The sequence below is a fragment of the Meleagris gallopavo genome, chromosome 3 (genome assembly GCF_000146605.3).
Source record: "Meleagris gallopavo isolate NT-WF06-2002-E0010 breed Aviagen turkey brand Nicholas breeding stock chromosome 3, Turkey_5.1, whole genome shotgun sequence".
In the NCBI taxonomy this organism is placed as follows: domain Eukaryota; kingdom Metazoa; phylum Chordata; class Aves; order Galliformes; family Phasianidae; genus Meleagris; species Meleagris gallopavo.
Genome location: NC_015013.2, coordinates 3,540,548 through 3,559,393, shown reverse-complemented (window position 1 = coordinate 3,559,393; position 18,846 = coordinate 3,540,548). Strand labels below are relative to the sequence as shown.

Below are 18,846 nucleotides of genomic sequence, written 5' to 3'. Positions count from 1 at the left end.
TTTCTGTTACATTTTTATGTGAAGTGAGTGAGGGACTGTGGAGAGTAGCATAGATGTTATGTCATACAGGGCATAAATTATACGCTCAATCTGGCCAACCGCGTCAGATGAAATTCAGAGAAGCTACAATGACCAGAGAGCTCTCAGAGAACAGCTCAGCTGTTTTGGTTCCTGGTGTTTTTTCTTCTTCTTCTTCTTGTTTTACTGAAGTTCTTCTGCTCTAATGTTTTAAATAAGACACTCCCTTTTTTTGCCTTGTGCTCTCACTAGAGAAAACAGTGTATAAGAGCATCTGTGTGGCCCCAGTTTAGCACCTCTGATTTGCATCCACACTGACATGTGGTCTGGACCTGGGCTTTGCACCTAATCAAAGAATTGGCAAGCTCTCTTGCTCTCCTGGTTCCCAGCAAAGAGAAGGGGAGCCTGTCTTGTTAGTCAACAAGTGAGATTGCCTCTTGCATTGTGCTACTTCTAGTCCTAGGTGTGCTTTGGGCTGCAGTAGCCTGCACTGTTCTGGGCTGGAGCCCTAAAATGAATAGAGGGCGCTCAAGTAGTACAGCAGTGGATGAAACATCTCCACTTGAGGAGCTAAAGCTGGAAAGAAACTGGGACGATAAAAGAGCCTACTATGAGGCAGGGACCGCAGCAGTTTTCTTTTACCATTCATCACGTGCAGTTACCATAAAAAACAACAACAACAACAACAAAAACCTACTCATTGAGAAAGATTGCAATAAAGCTATTTTGTGGAGTTCTTGAAGCTCTAGCTTGAATAGACCAGCAGGATTACTTCAAAGATTTCACTATCCTATAGATTTTACATTTTATCACATTTTCCTGTTTTGAAAGTGTTTAGCAATTACATTCCAAATCACTGATGAGAGAATAAGCAAAAGAAGCCCCCCTTCATCAGACTGAGTGTTTATTCTTGCTAATGATTCTCTCCAGACTAATACTCAAGCACAGATTATTCCTTGAAGAGTTCTGAAATAAGAGTGAGACAGACAGATGTGTAAAGCACTGCTGAGTGCAAGCAGTATGGCCATCAGTGGCATAGCTGGAGAAGAATCATCGAATCATAGAAAGGCCTGGGTTGAAAAGGACCACAATGATCATCTGGTTTCAAAGCCCTGCTATGTGCAGGGTCGCCAACCAGCAGACCAGGCTGCCCAGAGCCACATCCAGCCTGGCCTTGAATGCCTCCAGGGATGGGGCACAAGAAGAGATGAAAAAAAGGTAGATATTTTTCTTATTATTTTTAGAGGTATAGATGTGTTTGTTTTCACAGAGACTTGATTATGTATTAAATGTACAAAGAACAGGCACGCACATTTACAAATTTATTGCTGATACAGGTGTTACATATGGATTTTTGCACATCATTGTCATGAAGGACACAGCACTTGATAGCCTGGACAGTATCAAGCACAAGCTCCTGACTAGTTTAGAGGATGGATATGAAGTCCCTGGTTGTGCCCCACATTGATATTAGTGGGTGTCCTAAAAACATTGGAATGGGCTAAGCCCTAAATCAGCAGCAGCACTCATTTAACGTATTTACAGAGTTAGAGTCTGGGGAATGTCTTGTTGCCTGCAAAAATGAAGCACTGGTGTGCCTGTGGTCTTTTTGCAGAACTCCCTGCAAGTACACTGAAAAGTCATTCCATATACACCTGGCTGGTGTGTCTGGCCATGATGGCCTCCTTGGCTCCCACCGGAATGGGACCATTCTTTCAGCGGCCTCTGGGAGCCTTTCCAGGCACAGAGAGCTTATTGTTATGACAGGTAGTTTTCTGAGCATTTCGACAGATAATTCAGCATGCCAAAAGCACAAAGTACTTTGACGGAAGCACACAGGATATTTCAGCTGCCTTTCTTAAAATAAATGTCCTAACTTAAATAGTAGAAGTTTTCTTTGCAGTCTCTAGGATAACCATTGTTTCTGAAATAGCATTTGAGATATGGGACACAACATCTGAAAAAATTCCTCAAAATTCAGTAGCCTCACTGAGCTTGGAGAGGTTTTGTGTTTTTCTAATGTTTATGTTAAAAACACTCCAGCTTCTTCTGCTTATCGTTTTCAGGTCTGTTCAATTCTGGTTGCCAAATTTTGTAGATATGTACCAGGCACTGTGTTCGGATACAACAGGAACACCCTGTGGTTGGGTATGCTCATGTTTGTGATAAACCTCAGCTTGTGATTGATGTATATCTAAATCAGGTGCTACCTTGCAGTCAGATGTTTGCTGCTTGGGAGAAATGGTTCTGTTTTCCTTGGGATTTGCTGGCTGTCAGAGGAACACCTCCTGGCATTCAGCACCACACTGCCTGGACGTGCTGGAACAATAAGCCCATTCCACATTGTGCACTCCAAGGGAAAGGCTGGGATTTGCTTTGGCACCATGCATCAAGATGAGCAGCAATTTACTAATGAGAGCCAAGAGGTGTTGGTGAGAGATGGTGTTGTGAAAACGATGACAGAGAGGTTTAGGAATTCCAGAGAAAGCTTGCTGTGGTGCAGCAGTCACTCAGGCGGTGCAGTCTTCTCTCACTCTTGCGTAAGATGATGTAAGATGATGAAGAGCTTAACTGTGATCAGTCCTGTTCTGGTTGTTAATTACTGGTGACTGCATTGCTTTTGATAGAATGAGAGGAGTGTAAAACAGGCCCACAATTAAAGTCTGATTTTGATCTTAGCAGCTTCAGACAATATATATGCAAATGTCTTTGGAGATGAGTTCAAATATTTTTACAGCGTTGCTCAAAAAGGAAAAGAGCAGGTTAGTCAATGGTCAGTCAGAACAGGAGAACATGACCTACTTTCCCTTCAAAACCAGTGACACTGACCACAGTGGTCTTATCTACATACTCAAGTTTGTCCTGCATCTCTACTTTGTATTAAAACAGGTGGCTGCTGTATTCTCACCTTTACTGGGGAAGAACAGCTCATTCAATAACTGTGTGCATCCGATCCTTAGTTGGAGCGACGTCCCTTTACACTTTCACATCAGGGGAATGTATGGTTCTTTCCATCTGGATGTAGGTACTGCCAAGCAAAGCATGCTTGATAGGAAAGGCACATCCTTTTTTATGAACCCTACAGCTGAGAGCAGCCTTTGTCACCCGTACTCAGCCACTGAGGTATTATGAGAAGAGCTTCAGCTTTGGGACTGTGTTACACAGAGAAAAAGATAAAAATAGGGTGTCTGACGCACGCATCCCGTGTTGCATGCCAGGAAACAGAATCTTTATACCAAGTACAGTATTCCAGAGCATGCATGGAAAATATGCGTGTATGTGAATGTGTGAAATCTTTCCTAACTAATAGAAATACTCAGTTCCCCTTTACCCCTTCCCCTTTCACGTTCACCTTGTTTTCTGTTTCCTTCACCTGTTGACAAATGTAATAGCCCAGAGTACTACAGCTCTTCCTGTAGTGCCAGTGCTCCCCTTTTCGTTCTTCTGGATGATGTGACAGTAATGTCACACTTCTACATTTTGAGGGAGGCACAGAGTATTCTTGCTGTACCTGCTGAAAGTGTGCGGAATCTTGCCTGTTTTCCAGACATCTACAGCATACCAAAAACTCTTCCAAAGTTCAGTATTATCTGTCACAGAAATTGTATGTTGGGAGAATGGCCTAAATTTAGTCAACAGTATGTGCCCCTTCAAATGTTAATCCTTGCACTGTTGTCTGTTATTGCTTCTATTGGAATATAAGTCACATGATGTGAAAGTAACAAATATGATGCACTGAGGAAAACACAAAGGGAAATACGTATTTGAGATCTGAAGCCTTCTACTGCAGAGCACAAAACTTACAGTTGAGTGAGGATTTTGCCTGTGTTGGTGGCTGCAAAATCAACTGTATAGTAACTGGACTAGCAACCTTATCTTCCTGGATGTTTTTGACACTTCCATTCCCTTGAAATCTCATCTTTGTTCATCATGCTGAGCACTGTCTCTCTTCAGATTCAGACCTACCAGATGAGGAAGAGCTCCCAGAGAATGCATGATTAACAATATGTGATGTATCCAGAGAAAGCTCACGGCTTAGTGAAGCCCAGCAGAGCTGTACAACAGGACCTTAAAAAAAAAGAAATACAATCATAAATCTGGTTTGAAGATGACACAGTTTAAAGAACAATGCAGAACATGCATCTGATATCTTAATATTTATTTTCCAGCATTTAAACTCTTCTTGTGGGAAGGCAGGGATGCAAAGGTGAGGCTTTGCATTTTAGGTTGATTCCTGGTAAAAAACCTGTGGGAAAAGTACAGTCTGAGACTCACAAGTAGGTTATGAGGTACAGCAGTAGCTAAGTTCTGATTTAAGGATAAAGCCTGAAATGGCAGAACCCAATGCAAGACTAAGATTTTTTGACCCATTCGCCCTGATTCAGTAAAACACATGGTTATCTCAGTGTGTGATTTTGCTTTTGACGAATTGAGGTTTAAGTTACTTGCTGGTCTATTTTTACTTTTTAAGCAGCCTTGTAATTCAATATGGGTTTGTTTTAATTTTACACACTCCATAAAAAGCACCCTCTGTAACAAGCTGGAGAAGTCACTGCTGGTAATGCATAGCTACGTAGATTTTTCTTCCAGCAGCTTCCTGTAGAAATTTAATCGGTTTGTGTGTCACACTTTATTACGTTTTCCTCTGTGAACCTGCGTTACGCTCACGATCGAAAATACCCAGCAGTACCCCATGTCTCCTCCGTCACCATGGCCTCAATGCTGAGGCTCTAGAGATGTTGACGTAGCGTGAGATCAGTCCGGGCTGAATCCAGGTCACTCTGCTAGCCCTACTCAAGTCTGTGGCAGTAGTAAACAGCTATGGCCGCAAGGCACGCGGGGACAGAGATGTGCTGAGTGAGACGGTGGCTTCCCTGTGGTCGCCAGCTGTGCTGGGAGCACACAAGCTGCTCAGACTGCATCTCTACGGGCTGGGACTTAAAACCAGAAAATTCTGTTTTTGCACTATAGCACAGATCTTAGTGTTGAGAATCTTTCTGCTGCCAGACATAGGAGCCACGTGTTTTGAGAACTACCTTGTCATGGAAGGGGAAGTACGCTGTTTTGGTACAGGCAGTGGCTACAGAGATGGCTGATGGTGGGGTCAGAGGCAGGAGAGCTGAGGACTGCTGCAGTATGACAAAGCTGAGCCTCATGGCAGGCATGTTTCAAACTCCTGTTGGAGAAAAACACCTTTTTTTTTAAGGTTTCCCACTGAAATCTTGGAAATGCAGCTTCTTGAAGTTATTCGAGCAGCAAATTAGAAAGTCACTGCCACTTTTTGCTTGTGACCCGGCAGAGAAGCAGCCTGTCACCTGCTGCTCCTGGCTCTGAGGCTGGCAACTGAACTGAAAGACACAGTCCATAGAACCTCTGTGAGAGCTGAGGCTGAGATCTGCTTTTCTGTTTCCACCATTCTGACACTGCCTGTATTGGAGACAGGGAAGAGATGTGGAGGAGTTAATGAAAGCATCAGAGCCTCCAGCCTCCTCCACAAAGAGCTACACACATTAAAGGAATGGCAGCAGATCCTCCTGCTTGATGTAGGATCGTGGGAGGGGCCCACCCAGCAAATCTTCTGTGGAAAAATAAATAAAAAGCTGTAGGGAAGTAGCTTTGTTTGCATTTTCCTACTCCATAAATTAAAATTGTTCCTGCTCACCAAGATGTAATCAATGGCATAAAACGGATCTGTCTGAGTTAGTGATGGTGTAGTGATGCTGTACACCTCCAGAAAGCCTGGTCTCTCCCACTTGAATCATTAGCAGAGGAAAGTATACCTATAACAGCGAGAACGTTTCCTCAGCACTACATACCTCCTGTAACTGCCCACCTGGTTCATGCTCCTCTCTCCTGCAGCTGCTACATCCTCCCTACTCACAGTGCAGGGCTTCACAGCTCTCAGGTGGAAGAGAGTTATTCTGAGGGCTTGTTTCCCAGCATCAGGTGGTAGCATGAAGAAATGGTAGAGTGATGAGAGATGGAAGAGCAAGGGGACTGTGGGACTGCTATGCCCACGTGGCTGGGATTGACTCAGCATGGGTGTGGGCAACAGAAGTGGTTGGGGCCTGTGGCAGGCACAGTCCCTGAGCTTGCTTGTGAGTGCTTCTGTACTGTGAGCTCTGTGCCATGGTTCACTACAAAGGGTATAGCTGCCTGGGCTGTAGTGATGGTGTGGCAGGCACACTGAGGTCAGTCAGGAGGTGTGGGGAGAGGAAACTGCAAAACCTCTCTGCCTGCCTGGGACACATTCTGCATGCAGCAGCAAGATCCCTTTGCATGGCATGGCAGTATGAGCCAGGAGCTCTGTCTTGCCTGTTACCTGCTAGTTTTTGCCAGGCATTGGAGCCGATGTACTCAATTCAATTATTTCCCTGCTACTCAGTGTACCCCTCATCTGCCAGGCTGTTGGGCTCGCTGAGCTTGCTCATCCTGGGCTTTTCTGCAGCCAGGGCTGATCTTGAAGACCCTTGTAGTCTGAAGATGAAAAGTGAGCCAAACTGGCAGGTAGGGAGCTCAGTTTGTGTCTGCTTGAAGACAGCCTCTACCTGGCAGCATCTGTTGTATTCTTGTTTTTCACAGAGTTTAGGCTGGCCTCACCTTAAATACTGAGCAGCACACAGAGCCGTGAGGCCTCGTGCTTTAGAGCAGAGGGCTGCTGATGACAGAGGAGTGGGATGCATACGGCTCACTCATGTGCTGTCTGCTCTCCCTTGGCAGACTGGGCTTTGCACTGGCATAAACTCTAGGTGGCTGCTTCAGAGCAACAGTATTGAGGGTAGGCACTACTGCTTTGACATGTAGTAGAAATAACTCTTGTTGGCATCACAGTTGTCACTGTAACACGAATGAGGCTCAAGTCAGGCCAAGTAGCTTCATTGAGATTTCTGTGCAATTCTAAGAAGAATTTGCACACATGGTGAGCATCGAGTTATGTACACATGATCTGTCTCCATTCTGTTCCAGTTTTTATTGGCATAAAAATCAGTGAGAGGAAGTGTCCTCCACATCCTCCACATGTGGAACCCAGGAAGCTTAGGGGTGGATCATCTATGCTCTTTTCCACACGCAAAACCCCCTTACCATTGCTACCCTCAGTACTGCAGATGAACATTTGACTGTGTTGTTTTGTGGGTTTTTTTGCCAAACTCTGCGACAGAATTTACGCAAAGATTTCTGTGGACATAGCAAGAGTGCACAAAAGTTCACCTCATCTAAAATGCCTCAGGTCCTCCGAGATAATGAGACATTTTCTGAGTGCACCTTTTTATTGTACCAATATTACGTTACAGGAAAAATTGAAGGGGGAAACTTAACACATAGCACCTGTCACAAGTTCTTTCCTTGAATTAGGCTCTCCTGCTTATAAAAATTTAATTGATTCCTAGCAGTTTATGTCCGTGGTGCTCAGTGGGCGTTTTCTGTTCTCTTGCCAGCTCCATGGTTACTTAGAAAGCGAGCCCCTGACGCTACAGCTGTTCATTGGGACTGCAGACGACCGCCTGCTGCGACCCCATGCTTTCTACCAGGTTCATCGAATCACTGGGAAGACTGTTTCCACCACCAGCCACGAAACAATACTTTCCAACACCAAAGTCTTGGAAATCCCACTTCTTCCAGAGAACAACATGAGAGCAACGTAAGACCCAGACACTATCCCTGACTGCTTAGCAGTTTCCTCTTGGTCTTCCCACTTAATTTCTTCTGTTTTGTGATTATTTTTTTTTTTCTTGTATACTATTTTCCTTATTCTGTTGTTTTTTTTTTTTAACTCCACTTAGTAGTAGTAAGTTTTCACAACTTCACTAGCACAAACTGCCTCTCATCAGCTTAACAACAAAATGAACTTTGCAAATATTTATGACAACTGATTGCTTTCATTCTAGAGTTTCAGCCAATGTGCTTATTTGCCATTTAAAATAAGTGTCTCGGTTACCAAGCTCTAAATATCTCCTACCTCAGCTCCTGCATTTAGTTTCTAAATATGACACCTCTTACTCCTGTATGTGCTAGCACAAGGAACAGGGCCTATTAAAATTTATCTTTGGATGTCAATGGAACCTCTTCTAGAGGACATTTCCAAGTAACCTAGCCTTTCTCATGACAAACAAAACCATTCTTAGTTCTTATCTAATAAAAATCCACATTTTACAATGGCATTTGTTTAGAAGCAAAATTTTTAGGGAAGGAGTTAAAACTTACAGAATGCAGTTACTAAACTGGAATGAGTTTTTCCGTGCAGGAAAGAAAGCACCCACACCTTACAACTTCTGAATTAATAGGAATCTGAGTGTTAATGGTAAATTTCATTACAGGATTGTGTATAAGGAATCCAGTATCAAGCTGTGTATGTGACATAAGCAAGACCCTCAGTATGATTTAATCCACTCCCTTCTTCAACCCTTATTCAATGATGCTAACCCTTCTCCAAATCAGCTGCCCTGGGAGGAATTTGTATGTGCATCTACTGATGTATTAATGTGCATGTGTACATATATGTATACATGGTTGTGTGCAGGTTTGTGTGTATTTATAGGGAGACAGAAAAGACAAGTAAATAAACAGACAAAAAGAAAGCAGGCCCCACCACAACAAAGACCATGGGAAATCCCAGGGAACTTTAAAAAACCTTGATTTTACTCCTGGTTATTCATACACTGTTTTCTTCACCTTAATGAAGTGAAAAACGGTATCGGACACTTGAAGCCCTTCTGTATATAGCAGTTATTAGAAGCTGGTTTGCAATGTCATGTGCAACATGTGCTGGAGTGCATCATGTAAATAGAAGAACTAGAATGTGGTTAACTGCACTGCCGGCTGGGATGAGGATCATCACTCAAGATCTGAGGACCTCTGTCACTTCACTGTGTTAAGTCGTGACGAGCATGCAAAATTAGTGGCCCCATTTTCTGTCACTGGAAGCTGGCACAATTCCATTGAGGTTATTGAAATGTCATCACTTCGTACACAGAAAATATTTCTTGGTTCTTCTGTTACCCAGTTTGAATGATATTTTTTGCCATACGGGAACATTAATACTGTTTCTATCATCTTTCCCTATAGAATAAAGGTAGTCACGCAGTTCTGGAACCAAACTGAGTATTTTCATGACACATATGCCAGATCATAGTAGAGTTCTCCCAAGAACCACAAACAGTGCTTTGGCTTATATAAGCCTTGTATGTCAGTGCTCTAAAACCTCATGTAGGCTAACAATGAACTGAAATTTAAAGCCAAGGACTTTTCTCACAAATACTTTGTGTATTTGGCTTTTGTATAATGAAGCAATGAAGCTTATTAGCATATTTTAACTTTGCACATATAACTACTACTATCGATTTCAAGTGTTAATATCTGTGATTTTACAAGCCTGATTTGTGCTCCTCTGTACCTTACAGAGTCTGAACCAATTGTTGAGGTTTTTTTGTTTTGTTTTACAAGTCTTGCTATGAAAGAGGCAATAGTGAGATGCACATCATTTCTTCTCTGTCATATGGATTATTGCATAAAATTTTGACATACGTACAAATATTTCTTAATTCTTATGACTTCCTCTGCTAATATGCTTCATTAAGAAGCATTAATATGTTCATTAGTTTCTTTGATCATACCAGCAAAGGTATTTTTGTTACTCTGAAATCTATACTTCAAAAAAAATGCAGGTCAAAACCAGGCTGCCATAGTTTTTGTTTGCAGTTTGCTTCAGAACTGAGCTTCAAAGGTCTGGAGGAGGAATTAAACTCTTTAATTCAAAATAAAATTAAACTATATGTATTTAGTATAATAAAATGCATGCCAGAGACCAGTGCCCAGAATAAACTGCAGTGCAGACTTTGTAGTCTTAACCAAAGCAGAGGTATTTTTGCAGTGGATTTTTGAGCGTGTATGTTTATTTATCTTTTGTTCTGTGAACTTTCTCTGTTGGAATTTGCTTTGACAGAAATTCTGACTCATTCACAAGAAAACCAAAATTGAAAAATAGGAGTGAGAGAGGTCAGAAATAGCAGGAGTTCTTTCTGACAAACAGCACATTTTTCTCTAATGTAGAGGGGAAACCTTGAGTTTATTTTATTTTTTTCTTGCAAAGCTTCAGCTCACTTCAGCTTACGACTCTTACAAATTCACTCATATAGAAGCACATTGAGAGTGGGTCTGACTTTGTGAGAACTACGCTCAATAATGAGTATTGTCAGGACTTTGCTCTAGAACAAAAATCATTGAATATTTTTATCCGAATTAGCCATAACATGTGAAATTGTTACTATACCTGCATTCTAAGTTAGTAACACAGTGTGCAGTCATGTCCTGTCCTCTGGACTCCTTTAGTCCATTTCTTTGCACTTCAGCTGGTCTGTAAGCTCCATCCTTTCACGGTGTGTTGGGATGGGAGGATCTTTTACATTTTCTTCCTCTGGCAATTGGAGTAACAGCCTAGGTTTGTGTGCTCAAGTTTAGCTGCTATGTGTTACCACCAATAGCCTGAACTGAGCTACTTGTGGATGAAGTCTGATGTGTTTAGCTTGGTCATGAGGCTGTGTATGACACAGAAGATGTACAGGAGAGAGAGAAGAAACTGCACTCTTGTGTCCTTCTGAATTCTGCTTGAAATGAATTGAATTGCTCTGTGTTCCCTTTTGGGTAGCATTGACTGTGCTGGAATATTAAAGCTCAGAAACTCTGACATTGAGCTGCGGAAGGGAGAAACAGACATTGGGCGGAAGAACACACGTGTGCGACTGGTCTTCCGAGTCCACATCCCACAGTCCAACGGGAGGACCCTCTCTTTGCAAGTAGCCTCCAACCCTATCGAGTGCTGTAAGTAGAAACAGATATCTTTCACTTGCTAGCTCTTGTGTCACTGAACATGCAGCGTTTGTCCACCAACATGCTAAACACTTGTTCTGCTGTACTTGTCTAGCCAGTGAACCTTGCTCTATTTTGCAAAAATGCATGGTTTTATTGATGACAAAATACCTTTGCTGTAGAAAAAAAAAGTGTAGCTTTGTGCTTCTATCCCTTTATAGGGAAGAACGCACTTAGAACAAAAATAGAGTACTGCTAAGCTAACAGTAGGCCTGGAATTGGCAAGATTTGGGTTTTTTTGGTGACTTCCTATCATACAGGTGACAACTGTAAGAGTTTTGGAAAGCAATTATGGTGTCCTAGTCACTCTCTCTCCCCAGCATAAAGCAAAAAGTCAGCAAACAGGACCTGAAAGCTTTGATGAAGGGCTAGCAATACACTAGAGGTGACACCATGGCTCAAGTTGCTTGGTATTCGTATTTTTCTAGGGATTGTTAATAGCAAAGCTCCGGGAAAGAGCATCCCCGCATTCCTCTTGCAAAAGCAGTGTCATCAGTCACAGACTTTAAGACCAGTATAAGTACTACATCCTTTTTTGCAGGGCAGACTGCTGCCATTCTGGTAGTCTGAGTCTACAAGAGAAGCAAGCTTTATAGGAAAGAGCAGTGCTGTTATACCAATAGTTACAGCCTTCTTCCTTCATAGTCATTCATTTAAATAAACAAACAAGTGGTGACGGTGGGAAGGAGGTTATATTAAGGTATTCCAATGTTACTATGAAGAGTAGCAGAGCCTCCATACCTATAACAGGTAGACTGACATAAGGCCGTATCTTCTCTCCAGGATATGTGTGAGATGGATAATTTTCCCCGTTCCTTTTTTGAAAACACTCTAGGTTAATAAACATCAAGAAAAAAAGGAAGAAGCAAAAAAAAGGAGCCATGGTTTTATCCTGTTCCTTGCTGTAGCTGATGAGACATTTTCAGTTGCTATGTAGCATGATAAGGCCAAAGTTTGAATGCATCCTGAACAGTCCATCCAAATGTGCCAAGTTCAAGAGGCCATTAAATATGAAGCCACTTGGATTTATATCTGTGACTTGCAATTTTAAGTACCGTGTAATGAGCAAAAGCGTGGTACATGCCTCCTCAAAGGAATGGAAAACAGGAGGGAAAAAAGAGTGCTAGTGTTATTTCCAGTGCAGAATGTGAAATAAGCTGGTGCCAAAAACTTCATGCATCTCTTAGTGCATGTGACACCAGGAGTAACCATGTAATCTGGATAAAATGTCACATCATCCCTTGAAGTTCAGCCATGCTCACTCCATGTCGCAGTTCAGATGATAAAATATTTGCCACGAGAACACGGTTTCTGTTTGTATGAGTCCACATGTGCTTTGGCACTCAGGTGTTGGTGGAAATATGCTTTCTAAACCGTGAACTTTTGCTGGATTGTGAGGCTCGTAGCTACTGATAAAAGTCAGTTTGCAACTATGGCTGTTGTGACAGTGATGTAGTTTGGATGTGGATGATCTTGTTCTCAAGTATGCCTTGTAAATGTGTGGCATATATGCGAGGAACTATTATTTTGTCTCTTGGAGAAGTTACTCTAAATAAACAAATTTCTCTAAATTCTTTTTGGCATAGTACAGATCAAGCTGAGTTTTAAACTTAAGCATCCAGGGTTTTTTGTGAGCTTTTTGAATCTGTGCCACTGTATTTGATAAGAGTATTGTTTATGACAAAAGCACTTAGAAACTGTGTTTCCTACAAATCTTCTGACTGTTCCTTGTTTTTATATCAAACTCAGCTTATCTTATGAGAGTAAGGATTGCAAGTATTAGGTCCCTTGCTAATGTAATATTTATTTATTTTTGTGTGTTTGTGGTTGCTTTTTTTTTTTTGTCTTTTATATACCTCTCCAGCTCAGAGATCTGCCCAAGAACTGCCTCTGGTGGAGAAGCAAAGTACTGACAGCTTTCCTGTTACTGGAGGGAAAAAGATGATTCTGACCGGCCATAACTTTCTGCAAGACTCAAAAGTCATCTTTTTGGAGAAAGCACCAGGTATGTCTTTTCAATTTAGACTCGTGTCTGCCTTCTTCCCCCTGTTACAAAATCCTGGCCAAATGGTGATAGCATCATCCCCATAATCACATTTTCCTCTGTGCATAGTATGTTTTCCACATTTCTGGGTTAAGCTGTGAGAGAGGTCTGTGTTGAGGCCTCGTGCTGCAGCAGCTGTAGACACAGGCAGGCAGCAGTGAGGCTGTTTCTGCAGCAGTGCAACAGAGGGAGAGCACTGGAGGCCCGCAGTGGCATTCCTTGTAACGCCTGCATGGTGGAGTGGGAGCAGGGCTATGAGTCAAAGTCAGGCTCTGAAATGAGATAGTTAAGGATAGCTTGGAGTCTTGTTTTGGAAAGGGTTTCCGTGGCACTGACTCAAGCCATGGATTCCTCAGCTGCCGGCTGAACCCCCCCTGCACTTTCAAGCATCTTGGGCGCTCCTCAGGCCAGCCCTGGTGGTGTCAGCAGAGCAGTAGGAAGGGGAGCCCCGGTGGGGAAAGGGCTGAGGAGGCACGAGAGCTTCCTCCCCCCACTATAGCACCTGCAGGCTCCCAGGGGACAAGTGTGGGGCTTTCCTGAAGGTTCCCATCACACTTTAAGTCACCAAAAGTAAGCATCAAGCTGAGGCAGAGCAATCCTGAGCCCTTCGTGCAGTCCCAGGTGCCACACTGCACTCAGGGAGCGAGCAGGATGCCCTTTTGGCTTCTTCAGGAAGTTTAAATTGAAAAAAAAAAAAGAAAGGGCAATATTGCAGCATAAAAATCTGAGTATAGAGGAATGAGACAGAAGAGTAGTTCTGTGTACTTCATATTTAAACTTCATTCCCTTTACAAAATTGGGTTAGTGCCTTTACTGACTGTGAAAAATTTCTGAACTATCCTGTACCAGAGAACTATAATGGAAATGCTCCTTGCTCACTAGCAGGTACCACAGTGTGGATTTGGACAAAGCAGGATGCTCACTATATTGACTTAAATTACAAAAGTACAAAACAAGGCCAGCCTTGCTCTGTCTAGCCAGACAGATACCTCCCTCAAGCAAAAGGAATTGGAGGCTGCACAAAGGCAGAATACAAAAACAACATGGAGATCAAGAAAAAATTATATATGCAACATTTTTGAAAAATCATGAGAAATGAAGGAGTCTATAGTTGTACACTGAGTCTTCTGGTGAGGAATTAAATGATCTAAAGGCCTGTCACTCTGGAAAACCCTGCTTGGGTGTATGGATTGGTAGGATGGACCCATGCAGGAGTGTCTCCTCTACATGAAGACATCGCCAGAGGTCCCCCTGCTCTCTGACTTCTGGGTGCAGAGCGGACGGAAGTGCTGTAGGAGTCAGTCAGTGAGCTGTTGCCATTGAAGAGTAATCAGTATGATTACTAATTTACTAAAAGATCTGATTTGAGACTCCCTGCTTCATTTTAGTGCTATCACAGGAGATTTGGTGCGATTGCAAGGCAGTACTGCCACATGGGAGGACACTATGGGGATGAGCCTTTATAGTTTAAAAGCATTGCCTGGAACACCTAGCCTGCAATAATTTCTCAACTGCCCAGCTGCTGATTTGTAAGGCAATTATGTCACTAGGAATGGCTCAGAATTTTGCCAGCAAATCCAGGGCAATTTCTATGGACTCTGAGTTGTGTGCTACTTTGTGTAACACAGCTTGATGCATTTAAAACAAGCAAGTCTAGTGCATCATTGTCTTTAGTGACAGATTGTCTCAGCTCATTTTTTGAGCAAGGTCACTGTGTATTATATGAAATAAAAATGCATTCCCAGCCTTTGCTTTTGAAAATCAGCAAGCAGTGTTTCCCTCTCAGCTACTGCATGTATGTAAAAGTAGGTCAAGAGAAGGAACACCAGCATAGTTTCTCCTTCTCTTAGAAAGTTAGTTATGAACTTTTGTGATTAGCTGGAGACATTCATTAGTTTTGCCACTGTTGCTGTTTTTGTTTTTGAATTCAAAATGTTAATCACGTTCCTAGTGAGTAACAGCCAAATACATCTATTACAAAGTAACAGATCACAGGAATAATTGCACTCTATAAAGGGAAAATATCCTTTATTTGAAATTTAAACACTATACTACATGAGTTCATGTTTTCAGTCTTTATTCAGGCAGAGTCCCCAAGCCAGGAGGCAGCCTCCGTGTGCTTGTCTAATTTATGCTAGTCTGCATACTTAATTGGTTAACGCAGAGAGTTTGAGAACACGTTGTGTTTGGCTTCTGTGGTTTTTTTCCTTCTGTCTGAATAATTTCTTTAAGTCTGCTGAGTGCATTGTGGTATGCTGAATGTTTTTCCAAGCATGAGTCCCAAGCTCTCCGTCTTCAGGGCTAGCCCTCAGCTGTTGTAATCTCTGGAGGAATGGCATTATCCTGGCCTCCTTGCGTAGGGAGTCTGTCTTAACTGTGACTCATACAAGAGGGAATCCCTGAAGAATGATCAAATCAATCTTTGAACCGGGGAGGCAGGACATGGTATTTTCAGCTTAACCCTTTACTGGCTTCTTTTCAGCCACGGAGTGTATGAACAGGAGCAAAAGATTCTTTGCAGCAGTGCAACACAGAGGAGGAACTAGTCAGCTGCAGGGTGAAGGTTTGCTGAAAGGACTGTGAAAGCAGGGCTGTGAGGACCCCATCTGGAAGAACCCCTTGTGATACGGCGTGGTGCTGAGGCAGAGGGCACCTCTTTGGATAAACAATGGATCTTTTCAGAAGTAGACTGAAGCTAGCTCAAGCTTGCTGCAGGACCAGAAAAAAATTCTCATGTGTTGAAATGAGACTTTATTTCAGAGGATTTTATTCAGTGTTTTATTGCTTGCACATCAGACCGTGTTTTCCAATGATTATTGATGGCATAAAGCAACCATCCAAGAAACTTAGGGATAGTTAAGATGTAAATGCTGAATGAACATTGAGAAATTTACTCTTTTAAATTCAGCATTTACTTTGACAGAAGGATCTCACAATATACTTCTCTCTTGCATATTACACTAATAATTACCTTCTTTCAGTTTCTGTCCTTATAGTCATGGGTTTCTCTTCCTAATTTTCAAGTGTCTTGTGAGTCTGTGTGTCACGCTTGCTGGGTGCTAGATTTAGGACACTGCAGAAATCTGTTTTCATCAGAAGCATCAATACTTTCTGAAATATGAGTATAGATATCTGCAGCATCCTAGAAACAAGGACACTTGATGCTCTGTGCTGGTGTTCACTGTGGAGGCAGGGTGTGCATTTTGGTTATGAAAGCTGATGAAAAGAAGTTGATGTTAGCTATGCAAGGAGGTATTTGACTAAGATCAGCAAAATGCTTTCTTCCTAACACACTCATCTGGAAAAGCTTAGATTGTGATCTGGATCTATATTAAAAGACACTGAGTTATTAACTTACATTTGTTAATCTTTTTATGTAGTTTCTAGGTTGTGTGAATGTACCAGGCAACAAAAACCTTCAGGGAAGTTAAGAAAATGCAGAGATGTTTGAAGAGTTTTTAAACTCTTAAACTATAACTATATATCTGGAAGTTACCTTCTTTTTTTTCTCTTATAACAATGTCTACAAACATTATCTATTTACAAAGCTATTTTTGAAAGGTAACAAGAGTTACCTTTATGAGAATATAAAAAAGCACAAAGAACCTAACAGAAACAATCAGACTTTTGTCTCCTTGTGTATCAGAGCATGATTAGTGATGTTTAAGTCTCTCTATAACTCAGTTCACAGAAATGTTTATTGTAATTGACAAGTGAAAATTTACTAATGAGACACAAGTAGTATTGCAAGCACCGAAGCACAGTGAAGATAGAGGTTTATCTTCTTGGCATATACCCATGTCCTTCCTTCTAGGATATTGTAGAGTTGCACAAGGTGTTTTAGGATTTGGAAAGTCTTGCACTATGATTTGAAGGAGTTAACTTATCCAGTTAGACCAAAAATCTCTCCTTGCTCCTGTAGCTAGAATACGTTTGGCACTAGAGCTAGCTCAAGTATTTCTGGACTCCCTTGATTTGTCCAAGTCGAGACATATTTCAGAGATCAGGTTAAAATGACTGAAATCCTCATTATTAGCAAGTTTTGATATATAGGAAGAACTGGATATTTAGTGTATTATTACTGGTTATCATTCAATTGAGATTCCACTCTTTAAGTTAGAGCACCAAACTCACTTATTTGGTTTTGTGCTTAGTGACCAGAGCTCAAGGCAAGAGTTTTAAAGAACAGAAAGGCAGAAATGTAACACCCAGCTTTGTCATAGGATCAGATTTTCAGATAACACTGACTTTGAAATTCTGATTCTGTGCTGTTAAATTTGACAGCCTTTTTGTCTTGTATGTATGCAACCCTGAAGACGCATCACTCTCTTTAGTGGGCATAATAGAGTTCACTATTTGTAGCACTACATCTCTTAGTAACTCCAGGCTTATGGACTTCTGTGGCTTTGAACATGTTGCTGATTATTCTGCCTTCAAATCAACAGTGATCCTAGCACCTGTAACCTAATTACATAATATCCCCAGCTATTGTGCCTGAAGCATTTGAAACTCAAGTTCATGGAAGATGGAGAAGTAAACACCACCTAAGCAACATTTCCTCCAATTATTTTCTCCTGTTTATGGGCATTTTCAAAGAGTTAAACAGTTTTTCAGATTTAGCTTCAAACTGTTCATTGTAGTATCATTTTTATTATGTTAAATGAATTTTTCTGTCAAAACTGTTTGTCTTTGCTGCTGGAACAGGTTGCGCTCTTAGATCATTAAGACACTGATGTAGCATGATAATAGCTATGCTGGAGCAGATGAGAGATAGCTGGGTGAGATCACCAAATTTTTAGTGTATATGCCAAAGAAAATCTCTCTGTTCTATAACTATATCAAATAGGAAAACCTGAAGTTTCCTTTATGTTGAAAGAGTTGTCAAGTTTGGTCAGCCAAATGTTTGCACAGAGAAAATGCAATATGGAAAAGAAGAAAGCTGGATGAATTTAAGTGTCCATTGAAGCATGTCACAGGCTTTTTGTTCCTCTCGATTTTCACCATCTGTAGCAAAGATTATAATCAATCAGTTGCTGCTTTAAGGTGCAAATGTCAGTTCAAACTCTTGGAAGGATGCTGAGAAATTCAGCTCTAGTTCCTGTACACTGCGGGAGAAAAAGTTACTTCATTGCATAGTAGACACTCAAGTGCAGTATTTTAAGTTCCAGAGAACTTACGGAAAGTTCTGGAAAATTGTATGTTCCAAAACACTTGAGTAGCATGTGGATGGAACGGATGCGTTGGGGAAGCATGTGGGCTTTGGAGTTTGACTCAGCTGTACTCTGGAGCTCAGGGCTTGGAGTCTGTTTTGACGTGATGTGATGTGATGGGGAGACGGGTGACCTGAGTCTTGGCAGAATTCCATTTGGTAAAAGATCTTACATTCTCAGCAATCTTTCCATTGCTCTTTCCATTGCCAGTAGCAGTCACAGTTTAGGGGGCAACTGGCCAAAAAGGGGTCAAGTTTCCCACTGGTAATCATATTGTAGCTCACATAATAAATAAGCAAGTGACAAAACTCCCTTTCCCCTCTAGTCAGATGGACAGATAATACATAATTTGGTCTCTATCTATCTGTTTTTCCAAGTTCGGGACACATGTTCCAGTTGGCAGTGAGCAGTTATGCTCTGACTCATGTGCAGCGAGGTTTAAAATTCTGGAAACTAGATAAACTGGAAATTTCAAAGGCATACAAGTTGGAAGCATGGAGTTCATGTGAAGGTCATTCGAACCTGCTTCCTGGAGATGTATTGATAGCTGAAGGGGTTTCTGGCCGTTGCTCAGAAACAGATATCCTTGAGCGAGTAGTATCATCAAATGGCAGAGTCATTTGATGGTGGAACCCTTTCACGCACACGCAGACACCATGATGCAGCTTGTAGGAAATGTCAGCACGTTTCAGTTTTTCCTGGCTGTTTAGC

General features: G+C 41.8%; 1 protein-coding gene across 7 annotated transcripts in view; it reads left to right on the top strand.

The window, feature by feature from the left end:
- The window catches only part of NFATC1 (nuclear factor of activated T cells 1), a 106,439-nt gene that overhangs the window by 28,746 nt on the left and 58,847 nt on the right, over positions 1-18,846 (top strand). For all 7 annotated transcript variants that reach the window (XM_010708284.2, XM_010708281.2, XM_010708283.2 and 4 more), the window contains exons 3-5: positions 7,455-7,657; positions 10,661-10,833; positions 12,746-12,886. In XM_010708284.2, coding sequence (XP_010706586.2) covers positions 7,455-7,657; positions 10,661-10,833; positions 12,746-12,886 — 517 coding nt within the window. The remainder of the gene's footprint in view (positions 1-7,454; positions 7,658-10,660; positions 10,834-12,745; positions 12,887-18,846) is intronic.